Below are 14585 nucleotides of genomic sequence, written 5' to 3'. Positions count from 1 at the left end.
TATGCTGTTAAAATGAGGTACAACAGAGACAAGTATCCTACCTCTAGCTGGTAATGTAGCTTTGGTTTTCTGAAAGGAAAATAAACGTCTTAAATAGCCACCTCCCACCCTAGTGGGCCAGGGCTGTAATTTGAATTAACTTCCACCTTGCCGGGGTGTTATTCCTACGCTCAGCTCAGCCAGAAAGGACAGTTATGTTGCTCAGTGTAGCTGTAGAAGCTGAAAGACACACGAAAGTCAGGAGGCTGATTGTTTTCTCTCCAACAACCAGCCTCACAGGCGTGAATGCAGTCACCATATAACCCATCATTAAAAAAGAAGTAAAATTTACTAAAAAATAGATCAGGCATTGTCCATTTAACTGTACATGCTCTGGTAAATACGCAGGCTTGGAAAAAAAATGAAAAGCTTTTATTTAAGATCCTAGATGAAAAAAGGACATTAAAAATACTAATAAATACAATTAAAATATGTGGGTTTTTTTTAAAACAGTAATTAGTTCTTTAGCTTGAAATTACTTTTTATAAATTAATCCTCCAGGAAGGAAAAGCCTTTTCATTCCACCATTGCTAAATCTTTCAGTGCATGACTTCGAGGTCTCTTGGCCTTGTATGCAGGGCGCAAGAATTCTATTTTTCTCTTCCTGGTTTCTGCTTTATTCTTATGCCTCTTCAGCTTCCTCCTTGCAGCGATGTCAGGGTTTGCCACAGTCTAGTGAAAAACAATACATTTGTTTAGTTACAACCAACAGCTGTCCCTGTAAACACCAGAGAATCACACAACCATAGAATTGTTTGGGTTGGAAAAGATCTTTAAGGTTATCAAGACCAACCGTTAACACTGCCAAGTCCACCACTCAACCATGTCCCTAAGAGCCATGTGTACACGTCTTCTGAACACCTCCAGAGATGGTGACTCAACCACTTCCCTGGGCAGCCTGTTCCAGCGCTTCACAGCTCTCTGAGTGAAGAGATTTTTCCTAATAGCCAATCTAAACCTCCCCTGGTGATACTTGAGGCTGTTTCATGTGCTCCTTTAGAGAAAAGACCAACACCCTCCATGCTGCAACCTCCTTTCAGGTGCTGCAGCCAGCAATAAGGTCTCCCCTCAGCCTTCTTTTCTCCAGGATAAACAGCCCCAGTTCCCTCAGCTGCTCCTCATCAGACTTGTGCTCCAGGCCCCTCACCAGCTTTGCTGCCCTCTCTGAACTTGCTCCAGCATCATGTGCATTCTAAGAAACTGGTGGCTGGTAAGACAACACATGGGTTTGCTTAGGCTCATGAAAGCTGGGTTCTTTCTGGCTGCTCTGCCTGGCTTTACCACGCTCTCCAGAAGCAGGAAAGCATCGCTCAGACAAAACCTCCCAAGAGTCTGATCTTAGAGGTTCAGAAATGATAATGGAACACTCCCAATTCAGGATGATGTTCTTCCCCAAACTCACCTTCCTGCTCAGCTCTCTGGCCTTTAGAGAAACCCTATTTCTTTTTCCCAGAAGAGAAAAGAGAATCTTACCTGCAGAGCCCTCTGCTTTTTCCTCATCACTCTTTTCTGGTTGGCCTGTTTCTGCACAGCAGAGAAGGCAAGCGAAAAAGCCTCCAGTCCAACTAACTTCTTGAGCAGTTCTATGATTTCTTGGGAAAGGTTCTTCAGTGTTGGATCTAATAAAACAAAAATTAACTTGCTTAGTCTTTTCAGCATACGGAATGAAAGCTGAGAGCCCAGTAGGGATTTATCTTTCTTTAGTAAAGACAACTGTATTGATTCATCTTGCTTAATATACTGTAGAGACCAGAGCAACAGTGCTTATGAAATCTGTTGGATCTTTACCAGCTTTCCCAGAGAACCACAAGTGGTGCTTCACACAGGTAAACAAAAAAAGAGCTTCTGAGAAGCAATTTTTTTTTTCCAAAGGATAACAGTTATTAAAAGTGGCTCACTGTATAGAGCCACCAGGGCTCTTTTGGAATAGGCTTTGTCGGAAATAAGAGATGATTTCAGCCTTGTCAGTCAGCATCTCTGTCCAGTAGGTACAATAAGGCCTGGCTTAATGGTTAGCACCACTAGTTAGTTACAATGTTAGTTACAACTACAATCACTGAAAAAAAGCCAAAAGATACTGGTGGGAAAAAAAGGCTTACAAAGAGATGCTGAGGGAAAACTGAGCGCAGGACAAATGCTTCCCCCGTTTTTCCGACAGATCCTTCTTCCAATTCCTTCAACAGCCTCCAGAGAAGGTTGTGGAAGCTGCTTGCCTGCACAACACCCTTCAATGACAAGTTCCCTGGGTCTACACCCCCTATCAGGTGAAAAACCATCTCTGCAGTTATTCTGAAAAATCATTAGAAGGCCCCTGGTTCTTGTGCTGGCAGAGAAAGCAAAAAGTCGATCTTTATCCACTCACAATACTGTCAATCTCTACTGCATCTTTTCCAAATCTCTTACTTACTTAGCGAAAAGAACCTGAACTGGTAGCCAAGGCAGCTGTTCCTTACCTACAACACTGTTACTGCCTCCTCCGAGGTTTTTCAGTTGTTTTCTGTCCTTTTAAACAAAGATCTCCAGGGAGAAACAAGTGGCATTGCTCATTTAGGATCTAGCAGGACAGAGTGACCTGCACTCGCTCAGGAGGATGGGAGAAGTTCTGTGCACAGTTCAGTGGGTGCACATCCACTTGCACAGGTTCCCCTCTTTCAGTCACTGCACACATGCCACGCACTAATGGTCATTTTCTCTATTTCAAAAGGAGCAGCTTGGGGAAAACATCAAACAACCACCACCAAACTGGCAGTTCCAACTCGTACAGCCCCTTGCTCTACAGTAACACGAGCTGCTATAAAATGCACCGTTTTACATTAAAACTGGAACATGCTTTTAACCATAGGGCAGGGATCTTCATGCCCCTAAGGCTTAGCAACACTTACAAACAGCCCTGTTCCAGCTCCCTTAACACCCACACTCTGTTCCTCTCCTTGGCAAGGGCTCCCTGAGTCTTGCCAGGAGTCCACCCTTGATTACTACACTTTTTCCACTACATCACACACTTGAGCTTTATCCACTCGCACGTAGGACCCTGCCTAACTTTAGTCCAGTCTTTTTCCTTTTCAACATATAGATTTGTATGCCAGCTGTCAAACACACTCCCCCTTCCCTGGTATTTTAGTTAAACTGCAAGTAGGTGAGATTCACCAATTATGGCATCTGCGTCTCAACAGACAAGAGGAATGACAGGCGGTGTTTGTGCCGAGGCAGAGCTTTGACACTCCCCGTTAGTCTTCGTGAGAGGAATCACTTACCTTGCTCTGCGTAGGTGCTGTTCAGCTCCCTGTACAGAGGGGTGAGAATCGTCGGGAGGTAGGGCTTGATCCTGTCTTTCCCCAGATCCACCGAGATTGCTCCCAGGAACTTAAAGATGCAGCTTCTCTGAAAATGAGCATGTGGGACATGAAGTAAGGAAGGCTGGAAGGAAACTGCCTAACTGAACTGCTACAAGAGGGCTGTGCACCACTGTTCTCTGTACAAGGTGTTGTTTCAGGCACCCAAGTCAGAAACTCACTGCTGTTACAAGCTCTTACTGCAGCCAAGTACAGCCGTTAGATGAGACACAACCCCAAGGGATCTGTAAACCCGTGAGCTGTGACTTCACTGGGTTGGCAGCTGTTACCGCTTTGAACAACAGCCTTGTTCTCACTGTCCTGTACTGAGGCAGGTGAAGCTCAGCCTCTCTAACTCTGCATCACAGAGAACCACAGTGCTTTTCCTGATGGTTTCCCACATCCTCCCCTTTTCCTAGCAAGTAACTCCAGGCTGCTATTCCCCCAACCTGGGCATTCAAAGGCAGGGCTGTCCCCTTCAGTGTGGTGCCTTTGGCCCTCCCACAGCCACACACGAGGGCTGGAAGCATCAGCAAGGAGAAGCAGACTGGCACAAGCCTTTCCTGAGAATCCTCTTTGGCACCAACTAACCCTCATTTCAGCACTCTCTGCAGCCAGTCCCCTGGAAGCAAAGGGCCAGAGCAACACTGTACTGTGCAAGCGCTCACCAGATCAAAAGCAGCTGGTCTAACCCTCTTCTTACCTTCAGAGGGACCTTAGGGGAATACGCTGCTTCTCGCTTTGCCATGAGAGAGAGCTTCTTCATTAACCACAGCAATGTAGCTGGCTGGCCTTTCTCTTCTGTGTCTTCTCTTCCTCCCTCTCCTTGAGCAGAAATGTCTTTCTCTTCCTCAACTTCTGAGGTCTCCTGCTCTTCCCCTTCACAGCTGAGTTTTCCTTCAGCCTCTTTACTTTCTTCTGAGGCAGGGGCTAACAAGTAAACAACTTTGGCCACAAAAAGCAAATTCTTTATAACCTGAAGTGTGAAAATAGGGTAGTCAGTCACTGAGGGTTGTCAGCACCGGGGCATGTAAGAGCCAAGACTAGATCTGAAAGAGGAACGTGCTAACCTAGGAGTCTGTAATGGCTTTACCCACTGCCATGTGAGCCACGAGACAGAGCATGTTGCTCCTAACACAAAGGCCCACCTCAATATCTTCCTGCAGTTTGGGAGCATCTTTCCCCATGAGCTGCTGTGCCTTTTGGGCCCCAGCAGTTCCTGAGGCAGGGCTGCTCTGAGACACCCGCCTGCTCAGATGCTCTCAGCACAGGGCAGGTGGCACTGCACTGTGTGTTTGCCCTGAGCCACCAGCAGCGTCACTGTCCTGACAGGGACGTAACATCCTGCTATGGGCCAGAGCCTGCTCTGGGCCCTCCTGTAGCCCCAGACCTGCTCCTGCTCTTACCTGCTCTCCCAGAGACACGTCCAGGAACTTGGACTGCAGCTGATGGCAGAAAGCAAACGCAAGTTCCTTCATCTGGTGAGAGGAAAAAAGAGAAGGAAAACACTCCATGAAAAGAAGTCAATAGCAGAAACTCAAAGCAGTGTTTTGCAGACACCTAAGCTTCCCAGGAAGGCCAAGGTATTGGCTCAGCAAAACTTCTCCCTGCATCTTCCAGACTAGAGGGGAATCTTTGTGCTGCTGAGAATAAGACCCCAGAGAAACCCCCTCCCAGTAGCAGAGACACTGCCTCAAACACTCAAATGATCAGGATTAGGCAGCAGACGAGCAACTAAAAGAGAAATGTGCATGCCAAACTATAATACTACTTTTATGTCCCAGCCAGGGAAGGAATAGCACAGACATCATTACCTTTTTGTCCAGTTCAGCAGTCAAGAAGACTGTGGATGCAGAGAGCTCTGCTGATGACTTTCTCCTCTTCCCAGCCTTTCTTTTCCTCCACTTGTCGACAAGATCTTCTGGCTTGTTAGATGCAAACAACAGGCCAAAGATCTCAGCAGCTGTCAGCCATACCCAGCTGTGAGGATACCACAGGTGAGACTGGACATGACCTAGGGGAAAGAAAACCTCTTTCAGTACAGGAGCTGGTCCAGTGAGAGCAGAAAAAGAACCAGGTACCTCGAAGAATTATCACAGCACATGCTACAATAAAAACGTGAAGGAAAGAAACCGTGCTCATCCGCTCAGAACATAACCAAAGACTTCCTAGCAACTCTTATCCAGCCAAAGCAGAGGGCTGCAAAAAGCTACACGCAGCCAAATATCCCCATTGTGACAAGGCATCCTTGAATGCACCCACAGCACTTCCAAACATCCAAAGACGAGGTCACTGCTGGAAAGTGATGGCGACTGGGCAAGAAAAGTGGGCACAGTAAAAAAGTCACTTGCTCTGATCCTGGCTGACATGCCATGTTTCTGCAGTAACTGTGGTCCCCTCAGGGACTCAGTGCCACAGCTCATCTGCCCGTGATATCTGGGAACTGGCTGCTGTGAGACACAGGTGAGCTGGTCCTGCTGCAGATGGTCAGATTCAACCCCTGGGTTGAATAACCTCTTGCCCCACCTCTGTCCAAATTGCACATGACCAAGCAACCCAGGCTTTACAAGGGTTATCTCCTGTCTCACTGAAGGCACCTGGCAGGTAGAACTCTTTATAGACAGTAACTAGCCAGAACCAGGCCTTCTGATAGCAGCAAATGAGGCAATTAAAAACAAAGCAAGAAAATGCCAATAAGCCAGCCCAACATTGTATGGTCTCTCTCACAGGGAAACTGCTTGAATCAAATAACCCCCAGGCCTGAACATTCTGGCAGATGCAGAGTATTTACAGAGCTATTACCATGTGTCATCACTTGCTGGCTGGTCTGTATGATCTCATCAAGAAAATCTCATCTTCCCAAGAGAACCAAACAATTTCATCCAAGAGGATGTAATTATGGTAGAACACGCAATAGTTTGCAACTATTTGCTCTTGGGATAATAGAAAATACTTCCCAGCAATTGAGACAGAGGGTGTCTTGTTTTCATCAACCACATAACTCTTTCCATTAACATCTTCTCTTTCACTGCCCAGTACCTGCTATGTATTAGCATCTTGCAGCATGCAAACCTTGTACAACGAAGTTCAGTTGTATATAGTAGGGTGTGAAAAAGCACGTAGCACACAAAGAATCTTCCTTGCAACACATTTGTAATAATTCTTGATACCTACCCCAGATATTGCTCACAACAGCACTGTTCTTGGTCAACTGAATGAAGTTGCACTCCGTGATTAGCTTTTTTACCAGCACAAGAAAGCTGAATAGCAGCCTGTCTGCAGCCTTCTCTTCCTCCTCTTCAGTTATCTAATAAAAGCAGCAAGAAAGATGCTCATGAGAACCTGAAAACAGAGCTTGTTTACACTACTAGATAAATTTGAGATCAACCCTGCAAAGGAACAGAAGATTGACTAGTACCCAGTTCCCAAACCAGACAAACACGAAGCAACTCCACTAAAGCATTTCCTCTGGAGACTCAACCTCTGCAGGAGATTGCTATTAGAATCATTCTTCTTGTTTTTTATACAGATGTTACTATAACAAACTGTTAGGTTTCTAGATGCAAGAAATTACACACAATATATATCATTTATGTCTAGACATGTATTTGTGCAGATTTGGTTTTCATTCTTAGAGCCAAGATGAGTGCAGATTTGCCTGTGTCCCCTGGGAAGCCCCAAGTTGTTATAACACTGTGTGCACTGTCTTACTAAATTGCCTTCAGGTCTTCACCCTGCCTGTAATCACCAGGTGGTTTGGTACAACTAGTCAGTGCTTCACCTACATGTCACAGCACACGTGGTGATTACACTGAATTTCTCCTCACTGCAGGTATTTTATTTTCATCTCTCGCCAATTTACACACTCTGAGGTTGTTCTCTCTTGTTCAGCATGTTGCTCTTGCACATTAGAAACATATATGGTCACTCCCAGGTGCAGTGACTGGGATCCCTTTGGGATTACCACATGGCAAACAGAATCTGAGGCAGCCTTGTTATTCTGAGTCAATCATGTGCACTGAAAAGATATCCCATAAAACAAAACTGCGTTCTGAAGTACAGGAAGGGAACACCTTTGAAAGTGAAAGCTGCAGATAACACTGAACAAAGCAGACAGTCATGAGCAACGCACTCCGGAGCTTCCACGCTTGCACAAATCTCTGCAGCTGGCAGATGTTTCCCAGTTAAATAGACATTGTCAGTGTGATCATCAGGCTGTTTTCCAACTAAAGAGATTCTAGCCCATCCCACCTGTGCACCCTGCCATTCTTTCTGATGGTGGTTTTTATAGCTCCACTTTGAACAAAAAACAGAAGTCCCTCCTCTCCTGCCACTGCAGGAAAGCCCAGAAGCAGGGAAAGCTACCTTAACACACATCCTGCCACATGCTGTCGACTCACCAAATCACACAGGTAATAAACAAATGCCTGAGACTCAAGGGCTGTCTCAAGAACCCCTTCCACCCACAGAGATCTTGATGGAGGCTGGGGCAAGGAGCAATATATCTGCTGGTTACACAGTATGGCTGCAGGTTCAGGCCAGGTTCCTCTGCCCCCTCACGGCCTCAAATTTGGGCTTACAGACAAAAAATATGGTTCTAGATTGGTGAGGTTCCCTTCAGAACAAATGTGTGTATTTCATGCATTTCCTTGGTCCCAGACAGTAGGTCCAGCTGTTAAACAACTCCTACACTTCCTCCCTTCTTCAACTTTGTTAATTCTCTTAATTCTCTTTCCCCAAGCCTCACACACGGGAAAAACTACTTACGTGTTCAAATTTCACTGGGCTGATTTCTTTTTCAATCAAGGTGAGGACAGCTTCAAGCCGCCGTTCAAACATTACTCCCTCCACTTCAACAAACAAACCACATGCCTGGGCAGCCAACCTCCTGTGTGAGCTCTGCCAACAGAACGAATAACACCCCTTGTTACTTCTTGATAATCAAATCTGCTGCTCCCATCTGCAGGAGCTTGTAGCAACCCTCACTTTTGCCTATAGCAACAGCATCTTAAGACAGGCTGGTTTTCAGAAAAGGAGTTGCTACCAGCTAGGGACAAAAGCATCTGGCAGCACAAGTTATCCCCAGAAACGCACCCTAAAACTGAATGCCAAAAGGTCTTTTCCAGCCCAGTTAACAGCTGTGATGCTCCGGGAGCTGCTCTGCACTCTTTGATTCTTCACAGCGCAACAGACATCTCACAGCTATAAACAGGAACTCAACACACTAGAGATGAAAAGGATGAAGTGATGAAGAACATCTGCTCCTCTAGTGTAAAGAGACAGAAGTCGAGTGCAGCTGTAGAACAACTAAACACCCAGGCACCCAGATCAAAACAGGAGACCTATAAGACTAGGTTTGCCACCTTGCAGCTGCTGGTGACAGAATGAAACAAGTATGAGCTAAAGACAGCACAACAAGCCAATTACTGGGACCAGAAGAGCTTTAAAGGAATTTGCTCAAACCTTTAACCTGAGCAAAGACTACACTTGGTGAAATACCTGACCCAGAAGAGGAACTGTTAGAAAGCAGCACCATGCAGCTGGGAAGTCTGCAGACTGACCTACATCAGCAGCAGTTCCCTACATTTGTGCAGCTATATGAAGCTGTATCATTTATTCCTCTTCTTACTAGCAACAGCTATGGTGCTGAGTACAGCTTTAAAGAGCTTTTATTCTAAGCTGAATCTTGCTCATACTCTTTTCCTAAAACTACTAATTCAGGCATAATTGAATCAACCAATCAACTTGACTTGGTATTAGTAATCTCTCAATTGCCTTAGCCTTACTCAGCCCCCAAAAAAAGTCCAGACCTGGTTAATGAAAAGACCACAGAATACCTTCTTGCTGTGAAACCACTCTGTAACCAGAGAAAACATCAGATCTTGCTTTTCACTGCTTATCTTACTGAGGAGAGATTTACAAGTCAAAGCCGCCATCTTCTTGCATTTGGCAGAGTCATCATTTATCATCATCATACAAAGGGAGAGAAAAAACAGCCCGCAGTATTTGTGGAGGAGATCCTAGAAAGAAACAACCATTAGTCAACTGCACATCCCCAAGGAACTTCTGGCATTTAAAGGGGAAAAGAGGAGGATTTGTTGCGCCACATAGAGGAACATCAGCCCTGAGAGGGGTCCACATCAAGGCAGGTGAACTGAAAGGAGGGGGTGACCCAGTTGTTGTTGGAGCACACGGGGAGTGTTCAGCAGCCCCAGCCCTGCTCTGCCTTTGACTTATAGAATCATAGAATGTCATGAGTTGGAAGAGACCCACAAAGATCACTGAGTCCAACTCCTGTCCCTGCACAGGACAGCCCCACAGTTCACACCAGGTGTCTGAGGGCTTGTCCAGTCTCTTCTTGAACACTGTCAGGCTTGGGCCCGTGACACCTCCCTGGGGAGCCTGTTCCAGCGCTGCACCACCCTCTGGGTAAAGAACCTTTTCCTAATATCCAAACTAAACCTCCCCTGGCACATCTTCCTGACATTCCCTTGGGTTCTGTCATTGTTCACTAAAGACAAGAGTTCGGGAGCATCAAACCTTAGAGGGCATTTTCATGCCCAGCTCCCACTGAAACAGGCTTAAATTCCGCAGCACTGCAGCAGTCAGCCCAAAGGTCCGTCTCTCATAGACAGCAGCTCTTTGGTGATTTACAGAGTTGCCAGGAACCAAGCTGAGATACTAAATCTAATCAGGCACTGGTGAACCACAGCTTACTGTGCAGAATTTCTCTTCCTTCCTCCCAAAGTCTTGCTTGGCTGCACTTCTCTTAGTCTCCTGAATGCTCAGTCAAGCTCCAGCTGCAGAGCTTCAAGGCACCTTAGCATTTTGTGTATGTTATCCTGCACAGATGCACAGTTATTTTTTCCACTTTCACTTTGATCCACCCTTCTCCAGTCAGGCCAACAAAACAGATATGGTACATCACACACCAGTTCAGTCAACAATATTTCTCATGAATGTTGAAAAACCCCAACAATGAGAAAACTCCAGACTTCACTTGCTGTTCTGAAAATGCTGCTACTGCAATCTGCAGTAACTGCTTGAAACTCAGAACACCAAGGGGTGCTTGTTACCTGTGGGAACATGTCAAGGAGGTACGCGATCATCTCCAGCGCAGATTCCCTTCCAGTTTCATACTCGTACCTGTGAGGAAATTATTAATAGTTAAGGCTGGGTTAATACACTAGAAAGTTGCTAACAGTTTACAAGAACAGTCAATGTCAGAAACACACACTGACAAGGATCTTTCTACAACAGCTACCAGCCCTGGTCTGGTACTTAGGAGAAGGGAAGCAGCTGACCCATCACCTCCACCTCTCAGAGAACAGGCACAGGGAGACAGGCAGAAAACAGCCCCAGTCAACTTGATTCAGCACAGCCACACTGTGCTACAGTGCTGGGGAATGTGGTAAACTAGTGTCACCTTGAGCAAGGGAGGGGACGTGCTCAGAAGGAAGTTTCAGGCACGCTGCTCCTGCTGAAATGCTGCAGTTGATCTCAACTGTGCCTGCAGCTGCAGGTGAGACCATTGCCATGGGACAGCAGTCATATAAGGCACCTTCCTGTATTCTTTCTGATTTTCCAGTTAGCCTGGTTCACAACCAGTGTAGCTGGTTGACTACTAAGTAAACAACAGAACCTTTGCTTACAAAGAGATAAAGAACAAAAAAACCAGTTGTAAAACAGGGAAGAGAGAAAAGAATTGCTTTATCTAACAGCCTGTCTCTGAAAAAAGGAAGTGTTTTAGAGGTAGGAAAAATCAAGACTTCAGCCACACCCTCTGCTACTCATAAACAGCCCGTTGACACACAAGGTGGCCACTAAGGTCATATTGAAGCAACAAGGTTCTGTTCTGACCGATGTCAGGAATATAAACTCACTCCAGTTGTGCGAGTATGAAATCCAAATTGGGTTTCAGCTTGTCACCAAGGGGGTAGTCCAGAATATATTTTAAGTAAATCTGGAAAGAAAAAAAAACAACAACACAGAGAGAAGTTACACGAAACACTCAGGAAAGCTTGTAAAAAGGTTATGAAGAAAATCTAGTGATGGAGCAGCAAGTTTATAAGAACCAGCCCTCTCATCCCAATACTATTACACAAGGGGTCAACAGCTGTTCCCAAGCTCTGTGCCTGGAACAAGACCTGCAGGTGGTGGACAACCACCAGATCGGCCTTCAGAATAATACTGTGATTTGTGCAAGTTTCCGATAAGAGAGATCCTGCATCCTGCAAAATTCATCCTGTAACTGTGGACATGCAGCTCCTGCTGCATCTGTATCCCAGCGCTTGAAACAAAGCAAACAATTCAGCCACTTGGTTGCTTTTAGCTTGGAAAGAATGAGGAAGTAGTGGGAAGGAATCCTGGATTTGTGGAAACTTCTGCTGGGATTCAGAAAAGGGCAAGGCTCTTAAGTTACATGGGCCTAAAATCCTCCGAAGGATTTTACTACTCAGTAAACTACTAGTCACTACTACTCAGCAGTGAGCTCAGTAGCTCACTGCTACTGAGCAGCTCTGTGGAAGTATGGCATGGCAGGCAGTCTGCGATTGCTGCGCACCAGGCACAAGAACTAATCTCAGCCAGATAACGAGGGGAACAAGGATTATTAACAAGGGGAAATGAAGTTAGGGGTTCAGCAGGGCTAAGGCACAAGTCCATGAAAGCTGAGATGGCCACACCGAGCCCTCTAGGCTGTCAGACAGCTTTAGGTGAAGTAAGATGAGAGACTTTTCATTCCACTCACCTGCCTGCACTGCACTCGCACCGGCTCACTCTGACCTGTGATGGCCAGCTGGGCAACCTTCTGCAGCACATCATCAATTTCAGGGACAATCAGCTTCCTGGATAAAATAGCCTAAAAATGCGGAAAGCACAGCTGGAGTTATGTCATTTTGCTTTCACCATGTGAGATGCAGTACTATAACCTGGGACTACACTGGTCTCAGGTGGTACATTAACAATGACTTTTTCACATGTTCAAACGTAGCCAGAGCAACTTAAAAAAACCCCAAAACAACAAAACAAAACAACAATAAAACAGACAAACAAACAAAACCCACAAACTAAAAAAAAAAAAAAAAAGGAGTGGCTTACGAATCCATTTCTATTTATTTTGAATGACAGAATACCTGGTCTAATGATTAGGGATGTTGATCCTTCAGCAAAAACATCCTCAGATTCAAATACAACCTCATATGCATGTGTATAAAACAACCTCCTGAACAATTTTAAAGAGTGACTACAAGTCAAATAGGAGAGCTTTGCTGCTTTTCCCCCACCTACAACAGCGAGCCTTAACAGCATCCTGTGGCCTGTTCCTGACGTGAGACTGTACAGCCTTGCACCAGGAGGCAGAATCACTGCCATTTCAGTGGCCCACAGAATCCATATGCCTGTGTCACAGGAATACCTTGAGAAGGCCAAAGGCAGTGGCTTGGCGCGATGAATCATAAATGTCCTCTTCAGCAAAGCCAAGCAACACTTGGAGCTGTTTGCTTGTTATCTGGCTCTTTGAGTTCTTGACAAGTATTGTTACACACTACAAAATAAAATTGCACATTGTCAGTACACATGGAGTTCTGTAAAATACAAACCCACACAGAAGCCTGACTCTGTTTATACCACTTAGGTTTAAAAAGACAAACTGCTACTCTGAAACATGCAGCTAACACTGCTCTCACCACATTCTGCTTTCAGTTGGCAATTTTGAGCACAAACAAATACCCGAATTCAGACTGGTCCTTAAAATAAGTGGGGATGCTCCCAGACATGACTCATGATGCAGAAATGCAGCCAGGAAGAGGTAAGAGTGCTTCTGGTACTGGCATTCCACATGAGTTACGGTAACTTTCCCTTATGATCATGAAGCTTAATTAATCCAGCAATGTGTTTAGAAGACAGCCACAGAAAGACACTGCACACTGAAACTGTAGTTAGCTATTACTATTATTAATTGCCCCCTTCCCTTGTCTCACTTCAGCTGCCAGGGTTTACTCCAATGAAATATGTTATTATAAAAGCAAGCTATTCAAATACAAAACTGACACCTCTCAAAAGACAGGGTGGTAACATGATACTATTATAAGGAGGAAAGAAAGCAAATATGCTTCTATAAAAACACTTCTTCAGATCCAAGCTGTGCAGTAATTGGGGGTAACTTTCTTTAAGTTTGCACCTGGGAAAGAATCAACAAGGCCACATTTCCCTTGCTACCTTGTGTTCTCCAAGACTGCCTCTCCAGGAGATTGCAGGAGTGATGTGAAGGGTCTCATTCTGCAAAGTTAATCCTAAAGTAGGAAAGAGCAGAGCTGGGTCTGACTTACTTTGAAACAGCTGACAACCAGGTGGAAATTCTGGCCTTTGGCTATTCCTGTCTTGGCAAATTCTTTCAGCAAGAGGAAAAGCTGCTTAATCAGTGGCTCTAGATTTGTACTGACAGAAGGCAAAGGGAACTTTAAAATCCATACCAAGGACTGCAGAGCACCAGTTATCACCTGTAAGAAAGAGCCAAAGGACAGCGTGTGGGTACAATGACGGTGCTGAGAGAACTCTTTCCTCACTCTGTTACAGACACGGCCATCTGCAACTGTGGTAAAAGCCAATTAGCTAACAAAATCAACCTCTTTCAAACCATTCACATAATGACAATGCAAAGGGTTTCTCAGCTCTAAAAGCACTATCTGCCACTCCCCAACTCTCTAACTTTGATTTTACTAGGTAAAAACATAAACACAGTGCCAATTCAGTGAGATGACAGGAACTGTTTCTGAAGCTGAGATGCCTTCAAGGCACAGAAGTAGCTCTGTCAAAAACCCAGGTCACCTGAAAGCCTTGCTCCAGATATCTGATAGCGTATGAGGCATGCCTTCCATTCCCGGGAAACTCAAGGTTTAACAGCTCACTCAAATGCAAAGCTGCTCAAAATGGAGGCTGCTGGTAATAAAGACATTAGAGTTGCATCAAAAGAAACCACAGTTGTGATGACACTGCTCCCAGCAGCCATAGGACCTCATGAACCTCCTCACAGATAGCCTACAATGTCCTTGTATCAACATGCTCCAAGAGAACTTGTCCATACTTGAACCTGCAGCACATGGGGCAGAGCATGAAGCCCTCCAACAGCCACAATCCTTCCCGCTTGGGACATCATGTCCTCAAACAACCTAATTGCACACCTATGAAATCAGATTTGAGCACTGGATGACTTTC

General features: G+C 45.3%; 1 protein-coding gene across 1 annotated transcript in view; it reads right to left on the bottom strand.

Annotated features, from left to right (window-relative positions):
- Positions 1–389: 389 nt before the first annotated feature.
- Positions 390–14585, bottom strand: part of UTP20 (UTP20 small subunit processome component) — a 65417-nt gene continuing 51221 nt past the window's right edge. The window contains exons 49-62 of the mRNA XM_065044305.1: positions 13700–13870; positions 12787–12915; positions 12121–12231; positions 11255–11334; positions 10448–10517; positions 9209–9391; positions 8139–8270; positions 6546–6678; positions 5186–5385; positions 4778–4849; positions 4075–4347; positions 3294–3420; positions 1513–1658; positions 390–711 (exon numbers count right to left, since the gene is read on the bottom strand). Of these exons, the coding sequence (XP_064900377.1) occupies positions 556–711; positions 1513–1658; positions 3294–3420; positions 4075–4347; positions 4778–4849; positions 5186–5385; positions 6546–6678; positions 8139–8270; positions 9209–9391; positions 10448–10517; positions 11255–11334; positions 12121–12231; positions 12787–12915; positions 13700–13870 (1983 nt within the window). The 3' untranslated portion in view covers positions 390–555. The remainder of the gene's footprint in view (positions 712–1512; positions 1659–3293; positions 3421–4074; positions 4348–4777; positions 4850–5185; positions 5386–6545; positions 6679–8138; positions 8271–9208; positions 9392–10447; positions 10518–11254; positions 11335–12120; positions 12232–12786; positions 12916–13699; positions 13871–14585) is intronic.

This window comes from Columba livia, chromosome 1, assembly GCF_036013475.1.
Source record: "Columba livia isolate bColLiv1 breed racing homer chromosome 1, bColLiv1.pat.W.v2, whole genome shotgun sequence".
Taxonomy (NCBI): domain Eukaryota; kingdom Metazoa; phylum Chordata; class Aves; order Columbiformes; family Columbidae; genus Columba; species Columba livia.
Note: the sequence above shows the minus strand (reverse complement) of the source record. Positions and strands in the feature narration are given on the sequence as shown.